At 37.0% G+C, this 13,195-nt stretch overlaps 2 protein-coding genes across 4 annotated transcripts; one reads left to right on the top strand and one right to left on the bottom strand.

The window, feature by feature from the left end:
* The first annotated feature begins 156 nt into the window (after positions 1–156).
* LOC117924084 (heat shock cognate protein 80) lies at positions 157–4,018 on the top strand. Its single transcript, XM_034842639.1, has 3 exons — positions 157–350; positions 1,714–1,855; positions 1,952–4,018. The coding sequence occupies exons 1-3, from the start codon at positions 228–230 to the stop codon at positions 3,784–3,786; spliced, it is 2,100 nt and encodes a 699-aa protein (XP_034698530.1). The 5' UTR covers positions 157–227; the 3' UTR covers positions 3,787–4,018.
* Positions 3,861–13,008, bottom strand: LOC117924086 (calcineurin B-like protein 3). Of its 3 annotated transcripts, XR_004652715.1 has the most exons (10): positions 12,715–13,008; positions 9,122–9,276; positions 8,189–8,271; positions 7,878–7,988; positions 7,368–7,476; positions 7,121–7,173; positions 6,585–6,665; positions 5,819–5,931; positions 4,621–5,221; positions 3,861–4,534 (listed from the first exon to the last, which is right to left on the bottom strand). XR_004652715.1 is itself a non-coding variant. In XM_034842640.1 (9 exons), exons 2-9 carry the CDS (start codon positions 9,243–9,245, stop codon positions 5,164–5,166), a joined length of 732 nt encoding a protein of 243 aa, XP_034698531.1. In that variant the 5' UTR covers positions 9,246–9,276; positions 12,715–13,008; the 3' UTR covers positions 3,861–5,163. The 3 variants fall into 3 exon arrangements, 2 of the variants coding, with proteins under 2 accessions (XP_034698531.1, XP_034698532.1); XM_034842640.1 differs by having other exon boundaries at positions 3,861–5,221; XM_034842641.1 differs by having other exon boundaries at positions 3,861–5,221; positions 7,929–7,988; positions 12,715–13,005.
* Positions 13,009–13,195: the final 187 nt, after the last annotated feature.

Below are 13,195 nucleotides of genomic sequence, written 5' to 3'. Positions count from 1 at the left end.
TTTCAACCAATGAAACTGCAATTTTAGGAACTCATGAGGTGGAAGTTGCGAATGGCAAAAAATATCGGACCTCTGCCGCGTCATTAAAATGAAGATTCTAGGATTGGAAGGATCTAGAAACCCTAGTATGTCTATATAGAGAGACGGCTCTTCAGATCCCCGCCATTCGCCCCACATCGAAACCCTAAGTCTCTCCGAAGTCTTGTGAGCCTCCTCTGTGTTCGGAAATGGCGGAGACGGAGACGTTTGCATTCCAGGCGGAGATCAACCAGCTGCTCAGTCTCATCATCAACACTTTCTATAGCAACAAGGAGATTTTCCTTCGTGAGCTCATCAGCAATTCCTCCGATGTGAGTTTTCAGAACAGTTTCTCCTTCACTTCTCCTTTTAAGGATCTGATCGACTGCGTGTGTTGCGCGTATTTCATGTTCGTAATGATGCAATGCGATTTGATTTTTTGCTTTCGTTATCAAGTTCCTTGATGTTTTGATCTGTGTTCTAAAGGAGGATTGTTTTTAGTATCTTTATGTTTTTGGTTGCGCATAATCGGATATATGAAAGTTCTGATCGTATGGCTGTTGTTAATGAAATCAAATCCTCAATATCTCAGAGTTATCTTGGATTATATTCGTTTCGTTTTCCTGTTGGAGTCTTTTTGCTGTTTTGATCTATTCTCAGAAGATATATTTTTCCGATTATATCTCTGTCTCATTGTTATGCGTTGACTTCTGATTTGAGTCTTCTTTTGGAAGTTTTTTTGCTCTTTCAATTTATTTTCTGCAAGTTTGTTGTTTCTTATATATTTGTTCTTTGCACACAATCACAAGGTTGAAGTCGAGCCTGTTCTATACATATTATTCATTCACAATGATGCAATGAGTTCTGGTTATGGTTATCATATAAGTTTTATGCCGATTTGATTTGTGTTCTGAAGCAAGTTCGTTGCTCTTCCCTTTATGATGTTTTTGGTTGCTCTCAATCACATATTTGAAGGTTCCGATAGCATTGTTGATGCTAAAGAGATCAAATTCTCAGTATCTAGTGCTTTTAATGCCATATTTAATGTATCTATTGGAGTTATTTTCTCATTTCTCTTCTGATAAGCAATTTTGTGTAAAGAATTAAATCCTCTTGAGTTTTGATATTGGATAAGTGTATCCGATTTCTTTATAATATATCATCAATATTCACTGTGATATTTTCATTGGAATTTTATTGTTTGTTTAAATGTACTGGATATCAAATCTTGAAATCTCATTGCTGTGGTGTATTTAATAATGCATTCAATTCACGTTGACATAAAATGAATTTTATTGTTGATATACTCAGAAATTTTGCTGTTTGTATACTGAATAGGAATTTTATTGTCTTTTAAATGTATTGGATGCGTACAATCACAAATATGAAGGTGAGGATTAATATATGTCTTGGAGTTTTGTATGATGGGGAATCAAATCAAATTCTCGGAATGTTTCTGTTTTTTAATATTTGCTGACTTTTCACTTTAACTTGTTCATTATTATATTTATTTTTAAAGTTCTATGCTAATTTTAATTTGTGTTTTGTTAGGACTTTGCCATTTTGTTAGTTGTACTGATTCTTATTCTCAAATTTGATGGTGATTGTGTAATTGACCCATGATTCATAGTGGGGGAAATTAGACCAAGTACTAATAATAAATGCCTGTTTTGAATTCCTTTCTTCTGGATATAGGCTCTGGACAAGATAAGATTTGAGAGCTTGACTGACAAGAGCAAGCTTGATGCACAACCTGAGCTTTTCATCCATATAGTCCCAGACAAGACCAACAACAGTCTCACTATCATTGACAGTGGAATTGGAATGACCAAGGCTGGTGAGTAGTGATTTGAAATAATTTTCATTTTGTAATGTGATGCTTGCCTTTGAATGGCCTTTTGTTGACAAAATCTATTTCTGATGTGTTCTGCAGACCTGGTGAACAATCTTGGTACCATTGCAAGGTCTGGAACCAAAGAGTTCATGGAAGCTTTAGCTGCTGGTGCTGATGTGAGCATGATTGGACAGTTTGGTGTTGGATTCTACTCGGCTTACTTGGTGGCTGAGAAGGTGATTGTTACTTCCAAGCACAATGATGATGAACAGTATGTCTGGGAGTCACAGGCTGGTGGCTCCTTCACTGTCACTAGGGATACCTCTGGTGAGAGCCTTGGTAGGGGTACTAAGATCACCCTCTATCTTAAAGAAGACCAGTTGGAATACCTTGAGGAGCGCCGACTCAAGGATCTCATTAAGAAGCATTCTGAATTTATCAGCTACCCTATTTCTCTTTGGATTGAGAAGACCACTGAGAAGGAGATTTCTGATGACGAAGATGAAGAAGACAAGAAGGATGAGGAGGGTAAGGTAGAGGAAGTTGATGAGGAGAAAGAAAAAGAAGAGAAGAAAAAGAAGAAGATCAAGGAAGTGTCACATGAGTGGTCCTTGGTCAACAAGCAAAAGCCCATCTGGATGAGGAAACCTGAGGAGATTACTAAAGAAGAGTATGCCGCATTTTACAAGAGTCTCACCAATGACTGGGAGGAGCATCTGGCTGTGAAACACTTTTCTGTTGAGGGACAGCTTGAGTTCAAGGCCATCCTATTTGTTCCCAAGAGGGCACCCTTTGACCTATTTGACACAAGGAAAAAACCCAACAATATCAAGCTCTATGTTCGTCGTGTTTTCATCATGGACAACTGTGAGGAGTTGATCCCCGAGTACCTGGGATTTGTGAAGGGTATTGTGGATTCTGAGGATCTCCCCCTCAACATCTCTAGAGAGATGCTCCAGCAGAACAAGATCCTCAAGGTTATCCGCAAAAATTTGGTTAAGAAATGCCTTGAACTCTTCTTTGAAATTGCTGAGAACAAGGATGATTACAATAAATTCTATGAGGCATTCTCAAAGAACCTAAAGCTTGGGATTCATGAGGACTCCCAGAACAAAGGTAAGCTTGCTGAATTGCTTCGCTACCACTCCACCAAGAGCGGAGATGAGCTGACCAGTCTTAAGGATTATGTCACAAGGATGAAGGAAGGGCAGAATGATATCTATTATATCACAGGAGAGAGCAAGAAGGCTGTTGAGAATTCTCCATTCCTTGAAAAGCTGAAGAAGAAGGGTTATGAGGTTCTGTTCATGGTTGACGCCATTGATGAGTATGCAGTGGGGCAACTGAAGGAGTTTGAGGGGAAGAAGCTTGTCTCTGCAACCAAGGAGGGTCTGAAACTTGATGAGAGTGAGGATGAGAAAAAGAAGCAGGAAGCTTTGAAGGAGAAGTTTGAGGGTCTCTGCAAGGTGATGAAGGATGTGCTCGGTGACAGGGTTGAGAAAGTTGTAGTTTCTGACCGTGTAGTGGATTCTCCATGCTGCTTAGTCACAGGAGAGTATGGTTGGACGGCTAACATGGAGAGAATCATGAAGGCGCAAGCATTGAGGGATTCTAGCATGGCTGGGTACATGTCCAGCAAGAAGACAATGGAGATCAATCCCGAGAATCCCATCATGGAGGAGCTGAGAAAGAGAGCTGATGCAGACAAGAATGACAAATCTGTGAAAGACCTGGTTCTGTTGCTGTTTGAGACAGCCCTCCTTACATCTGGCTTCAGCTTGGATGAGCCCAACACCTTTGGCAACAGGATCCATAGGATGATGAAGTTGGGACTGAGTATTGATGAAGATGGCCCTGAGGCTGACACCGACATGCCTCCCTTGGAGGAGGCCGACGCAGATGCCGAGGGTAGCAAGATGGAGGAAGTTGACTAAATCTGATCCTTTTAAGTAAACATCTATCAGTTTCTGTATCTGCAATTCCCAATTCCCGTTTTGCTTTTTCCCTTTTTTTTTTTTTTTAAATTTAAATTTACCAGTGGTGTTAGAGATGAGATACTATTATTGTCCTGTTGGTAAGCACACTCCATGCTGTTTTGTTTTGCTAGGCGATAAGATCCGAGTAATTGCAAGTTGATGGTATAATGTACTTCTTCTTCTGTTCTAATCGCAATACGGAGGCATATCCTTCCGTGAGACTATCTTTTATCGTACGTTTGACCAGTTAAAAAGTATGCTCGTGAGTGATTGATAACAAATTTGGCGTGGTATAATCTTCATCTCAAGGGAAGTGGTGGCTTATGTTTAGATAACCTTGATCTTAAAGATTAATAGGTTTTACAGATGGAACGAGAGTGACTTCCTTGGAACTTTGGCAAGCGTGTGGTTGTATCAGTAGCCTGCATTTCCCGTTATATACAAACAATAGTTTCTCTGTGTTATTTTGGTGCTTCTCCTCAGCACCAAAATACGGAGCGGTGCATACTAAATTAAGTTAATGCCACTATTAGTCGACTCTGAGCCTTTCACACTGGGGAGCATTCCTTAACAAGGCTAGATCACAATTAGCTACTAGTTTGAAGATGATCCCATGAATCACAGGAAAATAGCATTTATTGCGAAGAACGAACCACTTATCCAACCAAGAAAGGGCCAACGATCAGTTCAAATAATAAGTTACAACCTGCAACATGGGTGTGAACAGAAAGCTTTTAATTTCACATAAATTGCATGAAATTACATGGGCATGCTGGTAAGTTCGAATCAAACCAGATAACTACTTCAGAGAAAGTGGGTCATGTTCCTGGAAAGGAAAAGCCATCGTAGCACTGGAAACCAGTGAAACATAGCAGCATGGTCCAGCAAAGTCCTGATCCCGTTCATCCCGCTACACTCTGGAGAAAAAGAGGTAGTGACTGTGATTTGAACCTGCGGAAGCTAGCAAACAAAGTGCAAGCTGATTGAATGCTTGGTCTACCGTCAGATCCATGGCAAGCAAGAAAGAAGTATGACAAGTCCTAACAAGAATATTACTTTTTTTTTACCCCCCCAAAAAAAAAGCACATTAAATAATTAAACAGCAAGCACATCCCCCTTCTGTTAAAAAACTAAAAAAAGCCTCATTTATCCAAAAAGGAACACAAAGGTCTAGTTACTGGAAATATGAACACAAAGCCAACATCCAAGTAACTGTGTGTAATTTAACTCTCAGGAAGTTTCTTCTGAACACCACTGCACACAGAAGGGCCATATTGTCTAGGAGAAACAAACCATCCCTGTTCAAGACGATAGAACTTGATGTAGCTCTGCAACTCAAGTGTCATCCACTTGTGAGTGAAACACAAAACTTGGGAATGTAGTGGTGATGTCTCTGTGTTCAAGAAACGAATGAAACAGATGTTAGTAACTAAGCCCAGTGACACAGACTTTTGCCATTATGAAGGTATGTATATGATTTTAAACCTGCCTCCCCTCCCCAAAAAAATTATAAAAGGCAGGCTCTGAAAAACCTATTGAAATTTCTAGGTTGGAAAAACCTCCGCTTTTTCCCTAGGCTATTTCAAATCAATAAGTTCAGCAAATCCAGATGGGCTATTGAGGGTGGTTGATGACATAAACCCTCACAAACTGAAAGGTTGCCTAAATCATCTGGCATCTACTGTTAACATATAATCCCAAGAAAGATTGAGTACTTCCCAGAAGAGATACTGCTAAACATAGAAAACATGTTACCTTCACGAAAATACATCTAGATTTAGAGATGTCCATGAGAAAGTCTTCAGTACCCAGCTTGGCTACTGAATACTCCACATGGTAAGTTAAGATATATTAAGAACAGGAGTTGCTATAATGATCAGTTGTAGAGTTCACTAAAGGGTAAAGGATCTCCAGCAGCAAATAGCCAAACGGATGCCAGTTCCATCCATCATTTGGAAAAAAAAAAGGGTGGAGGAGGAGGAGAACTTACTTTAGGTATTGAAGGGTCATATTCTTCAAAAGAGATGGATGTCGCAAAACAAGGCTTCGCCATTCTTCCTTGTCTATCTTCCCATCATGTTTAGTATCAGCTTCCTCAAAGGTCTGAAATAAAAATAAGAATATTAAAAATATAATAGGAAGCTTATTGCAAGATAAATATGTTTGGAATGCTAGAAATATTCATTCCAATCCAATCAATATCAATCAATTTACTAAGTCAGCAAAATAAGTATAGATATAACTGACATATTTATGTTTCTAATATGAGCTGAATGTGCAATATAGGGTTCCTTAACCATCATCATGAGATAAGCTGTAACATGTAAGATGGACTGCAAATGTAATATACATGCTAAACTTGTACAGAAAAGCATGATATAGAGAAGGATGATATCGATGACACTCATTCAGTCAATATAGAGTTCCTTAATCATAATCATGAGATAAGCTGTAACTTGTAAGATAGACTGCAATTATACATATGCTAAAATTTTATAGAAAAGTATGATATAGAGAAGGATGGATATTGAGGACACTTATTCAGCCAACCCCAGTTTCTCAGTGAAGGTAGCAGCCGTTTGGGGTGAACAACAGCTCCTCATGAAGAGGACAACTATTTGCCTTCATCCTTCACTTGCATTATAATTAACTAAAATCCATTGGTGGTATGAAATTCTGAGGGAATGTGCTCGAGTACATCTACCAATAATGTCATAAGAAGCAAATAGTAAAATGATTGATCAAATTGAGAGCACCTTATCAATGATACTTTCTATTACATCATCTGAAAGATTCATGCCAGATTCAGCAAGCGTAGCCACTACCATCTGCTTGACCTATTCATGAGAAAGTTAATGGTGAAGTACCTTCTGAAACATTCCAGAAGAAAATATAAACAAGTTAATGCTGCAAGGAACCAAAGGTGACATGCACTATTTTTTAAGATATTAGAGACAGATGTACCCATCAAAAAAAGATAAAGAGAGAGATGCAATTTTTAGAAATTGAAAACAGAAAATTGAAGGCATCAATCAAGTTGTTCAACCATCATACTGCATTCCGACCCAAGCTAACCCAATCTGAGTCCCTTACAAGTGTGCCCACCCCATCCAAAAAATGTGGTCAGGTTGACAATACCATCCTATATTTCAAGAATTGACTTTGATGGTATTGACAGTCAACTTAAATATACTGGCAATATTATAGACAATAGTAAATACATAATTCATAAATAATTGTATATTGACAACTTCAATGGATTTGCTTTACAAGAGGAAAAAAAAATGGGCACCTCCTGTCTTTCAATGAACCCTTGTTGCTTTAGATCATACAGTTGAAATGAAACTGCAAAAGAAATGATTTGGCATCCCAAACATACATCAATAAGCATCAGCATGAAATCATCAGGAAGTAGAAGATAAGAGTAGTAAACTAAAGTCATAAACCAAATTGTCTGTCCTCTCTCTCTCTCTCACTCACTCACTCACACACACACACACACAAGAACTTATTTTGTCCTCTTACTAACTACAACTTACAGTCAATTTTGTCTTCAATGGGTGCATTGGGATGAAAGACAGAGAGGGCACGCGCGAACTCTTCAAAATCTAGTATTCCATTGTGCTTTGTGTCAAACAAGTCAAATACCTACAAGATTTGAATAGAGGCATAAATTGTAGGAATAATTTATTTGGACTCATTTTGAAAAAACTGAAAGAAGACTACAAGCCAACTAATGAAGGAACATCAACCAAAATCAATCCACCGGGCTAGTCCAAAAAAAAAAAAAAAGGCATACACGTGCATGTTTGCATTATAGCTTTAGGAGATGAATTTCTCAGTTGAGATTGAGATACACTTTTATGTATAAAGCTATAATCCGTAAGATCATGACATGCACCTAACATATGACAAAATATCCCAATTATTTGATGTCATGCAGTTGACCTATATAAATGGGCAAAAGATGTGACAATTAAATTGTGCATTATCTACTGAGTGGGAAAAATAAAGACTATGAATTGGGAAAAAAGGGTGCGGTGGCAAACCCTCAATGAAACCGACCAACTTGAAGTTTTCACATGTGAAAAAGAGTGTACCCGGTCTGCAAACAAACTCTCCTTTTTGTTTGTCTTAAATAACGCCAGTTGAAATTCTTCCTGCAATATGGGATTTAAAGAATCCACCAACAAAACACAATAGTAAGAAAGTATCAGTACTTCAAATTAATAATGGAATTTTCACAAGAAGATTGCTAAATTTGTGCTAAGATATAACAGAGGAGCAATGTCATACTGAAACTGCAAAACAATATGATAGCCTACAGACTTTCAGTGTAAGTAGGAAAACAGTATGTCACCTTGTTGATGAGGCCATCATCAATTACAGCACTGCTGATCTTCTTAAACAGTTCATAAAGTGCTTCTATTTCACTTACACTAACTGCATGAAGTAAGAAAATGTAAGCATCCCACCCAGCATCATTTAGATGCTGCTTTTAGAGAATGGAAATATGTAATTTTGACAACTGAGGAGGCATCAGGATATTGGAAAACTCAATGAAGTGGAGCAAAAGACTCACTAGATGGCAGTAATTTTTATCCATACATACACACATAGCTAAGTCCAAACATGAATAGTGGTTGAAATAGAAGGTAAATGAACTGGTAACATTTTCCATTTTTTCATCTCAACAATTAGTTTATAGCTGATGATTTTTTCTCTTCAGCTGAAAGAGTGCAAAACCGATCCAGCGCTCATAAACTCATAACAATAACTATATTAATGTTCATGACCACTCATGATGTTTTAGTAATAATTAGATTAATCATGCAAAGTACTATATATATATATATATATATATATATATATATGCATGTATTTGTAACAAAAACAGTAGAAACAATAAAGACAGCAGTATGTTAATGCAACAGCTTTATAATTGTTGCAAATCACTATTGTCTAGTGCGTTCCAGAAGAAAACTAGTCTGTGTCCTAAGAAACCAAAATATATAATAATAATGATTATTTATTAGTACTATGATTGATAATTGCACACAAGAAAACTAGTCTTAGTTAAAAACAAATGGCCAAAGGAAGCATATGCTTAATGCTTCTCAACATCTAGACCTGGAAAGCTTAATATCAATGAAATGGACCAGCTGAACACAACTAACGAAGACTATCAGAAGGACAACATAAAGATGTACAGCCAAACCAAAGCCTGTTCTATCACTAAAGTAAACGCTTCTCAACACAAAACTAGAATGATTAACAAAGATAGGTAACATACATACTGTCTCCCTTGCAAGAGCTTCGGGATCTTCGAGTCCCTTAGGTTGTTTATATAGATCAGCATCACAACAATTTACTACAACAGCACACAGATGCTTCACTCCCTCTAGGCACTGCAACATGATCTTTTCCAGAAGTCAAAACACTCCATACCTGTGCAAAGGGAAATGATAATGCTTAAATTATTACACTCATTAAGGAAAGCACAACATACTGCTGAATGATTGGAAAGAACTCTCAACTTTCTACTTCTCCTGCTGGCCGAAGTCTAAAAATACAAGTGGTCATAAAAGAAAGGAGTTCATTCAGATGTTGAAACTTATGTTTAGAGAAAGTAATTTTTCATTGCCTGAACTTGCAATTCAAAGTATACTATAGATGCATTCTTAGAACCATCAGAAATTCATGACTCTGTCAACACAAGTCATAACATAGAGGTCCATGTGGGTCAAGCCAAGAGAATGCGAACATCTATTGTATCTTAACTGCCATAGAAGTTATTAATAGCCTCATGTATTTATTGCATGCACTAAATATAGCCCTGTGGTCATCTCCTGCTAGTTCCATAAACTGTATTTCCAATCATTTTATACACAGTATATGAGAGCAAGCAAATGCAGTTTTCTGCATGCATGATTTCGGCATGTAGGGGGCAGGGATGAAATGAGTAGTACAAATGATGTTTTGCAAAATTTTCCTCTACAACTGCCATGATAGCCAGTAAACCATTAACCAGGTTAACATATAAACTCACAGAAGTGCATTACCGTACACCAAAAATGAGAAGTGATAGTAACTTAGAGTGTCACATGTTTAACTTATATAATGAAATAATGATAAACCATTCTACAACTTAGTCTAGCACACAAATCAACAACATGTGGATGGTTATAATGATTGTGCAAAACAAATTGTATATGAGCATAGCCTCATATTAGGCATTACCTTTTAGGACATTTCTAACATCCTTCAAAGTAATGCATAGGTAATGCCATCATAATAATGTCAACAGTATGTGAAATGTCAAAATCTGACATGCTACACAGAATTCCACTCTACTCCTTCCATTCCCAAGTAGAAGGATGAATGCAATAATGACATTGAGAACCTTACAACTGCATTCAAGTACTGACTAGTTGTAAGATTCCAATTTTTGTTTGCTTTTTTCCTCTTCTTTTCAACCAAGAAAAGCATAAAAAAGGAAGAGCAAACACTCATGCCATTTGTAAATCATAAAACAAAGACATCATGCATTGTGAAATAACATTAGACAAAAAAATGTTGTTTTGATTAAGGATAGAGTGTTTTCTATGGCTTTTTCCATTTGGAACACTTTGTATACCTCGTGTACTAAATTTGTTTTTGTTAGGCACCTATGGTTAATGTATCTTTGATTTGCCTATAAAAAATGAAGATAGGACTTAAAAGATAAGACCTGTGGAATAGGCGGGGTGGATTTATTAGTAAATGATATATATATATATATATATATATTTGTTTTTTGGAGCATGCAAATTAAGAGTACATATTAGAGGTATTCAGGACATAGAAGTATCCAAGGCAGACAAAGGCTAAAAGAAAAGGAAAAAATATATAATTCCATTGGTCTAAAAGAAAAGTGATCTTATAATTAAATCAATTTAAATTTTCTAATAAATTAAATCATTCTCACTTTTTTCATATGCGACTAACAACCTACCACTTAAGGTCTATAAACCTAAAAGAGACTACAATTTTTACATATGGTGCTCATATGGTATATTCAGTACTAATACAACTCAGGGTCGAGATTTAATTCATTTATTTTTTTATAGGTAAAACCAAGATTGAATTGAATTAGAAGAAAGGGCCCCCAAAAAGCATAGTAAGTATACGGAAAAAACGCCTAAAAGTAGAATCTACAAAAAGAGGGGTTACAAAAAAACACCACCTGCCCTCATCTATAGCCCAACCAATAAAAAAAATCGATTAAAGGAAGAGGCCCTTCATCTATACACGACTTAGTCCAAGACTAAAAAGCACAAACAAAGGAGTTTTTCAACCTTTGTACCGACAGCTCTTCGTTATCAAAGGCAAGTTGTTCCTTTCCTTTCAAACGGTACATAAAGGGGCTGCCTTCCAAGCCACAACTCAAGGTCAAGATATTGTTAATTCATATTGTTTTTACAGTTGTCTAACATTAATACCCCCTTGTGAAGGTTAAATGGTAACAGACATGGAAAATCTCAATGCCTTGAACTATGTTATAGAACTTGTAACCTTAAATGATAGCTTTTAACAATCGTGCAACTCCACACACTTTTCTTATATGTGCTTTTTTATAATCCAAAAAAAAGCTTCATTAATCTCCTTATAAACAAAATCTCAGCACCTTAAACCATGTCTTAGAACTTATAACCTTAAATGGCAGCTACTACCAATCATGCAACTCCACTCGCATTATTAATGAATGTCTATGAATATTTGTGCAACTCCATGCAACTTTTGTACATGTGCTTTTTTATAATCCAAAAGTGTGTTAATCCTGTTATGAACAAAATCGCCTAGAATCATATTATAGAACTTGCACGTGCGTTATTAATGAAGGCCTATGAATATTTGCACAACTCCACGCGCCTTTTTTTACATGTGCTTTTTTATAATCCAAAAGTGTGTTAATCCCATTATGAACAAAATCTCAATGCCGAGAACCATATTATAGAACTTGCACGTGCGTTATTAATGAATGTCTATGAATATTTGTGCAACCCCATGCACATTTTTTATAAGTGCTTTTTTATAATCCAAAAGCGTGTTAACCTCATCATGAACAAAATCTCAATGCCTAGAGAACCATATTAAAGAACTTGCAACCTTAAATGGGAGCTACTACCAATCATGCAACTCCACGCGCTTTATTTATAGAAGTATGCCAATATGTGTGCTATCCCACGCGCTCTCATAATTCAAAAGTTCGTTAATCTTGTTATGCAGTTTACACAAAATTCAAAAGTTCAGTAACCTTGTTAAGCACTTCAATTATCCAATTTCTCTTTTCTCTTTCCCCTTTTCTCACCAAAATTCTTAGAAACAATTTGACAGAAAATAATCCAAACAGCATCAACAAAACTAAGAACTTCGCCAGAATTTCAAAGCTTCAACAATAAAACCGATCCTACAGCCAGATATCGAATAAAATCATGACCAAACACCACCAATTCTATTGAATGACAAAATCAGGAAACAAGAAAAAAAGATATAAAAGAAAAGGAATTCCTCACACAAATGCCACAAACAACCACTGAATCCATACATGCAACAAAACGAACAGATAATAAAAGAAAATTTGAAAACGCTGCAAAATTATAGACATCGTAGCATGGACTAATCGCGCATTGCAGATTCCGATCCAAAACCTGAGTTCCTGATCCGACATCTCCAATGGCGCCATACAAAATAAACATCCACTCACACCGATTCCACCGCCGGATCGCACAACCGCCAGAAATTAGGGTTTTCAGATAAACAAAATTTAAAAATCAACATAACAATTTAAAAAAAAAAAAAAAGATAGTAGAGATAGCCAGCAGGAGAGCCAAAAAACGGAGATACCTTTAGAAGAACCGCGGCTGTGGCGAGCGGATGCCGGAGGCGGAGTAGGTAGCGGTGGTGGTGGACTGAAGATTTTCCAACATGTCTCTCACTATCTCTCTTTTTCTCTCAGAATTTTTCTTATTATTATTATCAAAAGTAAGATTTATTTCTCTAAGCAACCAAATGATTGAAATTGATTAAATTAAATTTTTTAAAAAAAGGACTGAAAATAAGATAAAGAAAACTAATAAAAGGACTACGGCGGTGGAGGGGATGAGAGAGAAGAGATGGCTTTATAGGGAGGAAGAAGAGGGCGGTTTCACGAGCAGACATAATTAGAAGTTTGCGAACCCCATTCTGACAGTGGCTTTTACACGTGGTGCTGAGTTGTTAGCCTTGCTATTAGTGTGCTGTGGAGGCCACCCTAGCATTGGTGGTATCGCCATTTGGATTTGGGTCCTTTGTGGGCCCGTAGATTAAGACCGTTTGATCTGCTCGC

This window comes from Vitis riparia, chromosome 10 (genome assembly GCF_004353265.1).
Source record: "Vitis riparia cultivar Riparia Gloire de Montpellier isolate 1030 chromosome 10, EGFV_Vit.rip_1.0, whole genome shotgun sequence".
Lineage (NCBI taxonomy): Eukaryota > Viridiplantae > Streptophyta > Magnoliopsida > Vitales > Vitaceae > Vitis > Vitis riparia.
Note: the sequence above shows the minus strand (reverse complement) of the source record. Positions and strands in the feature narration are given on the sequence as shown.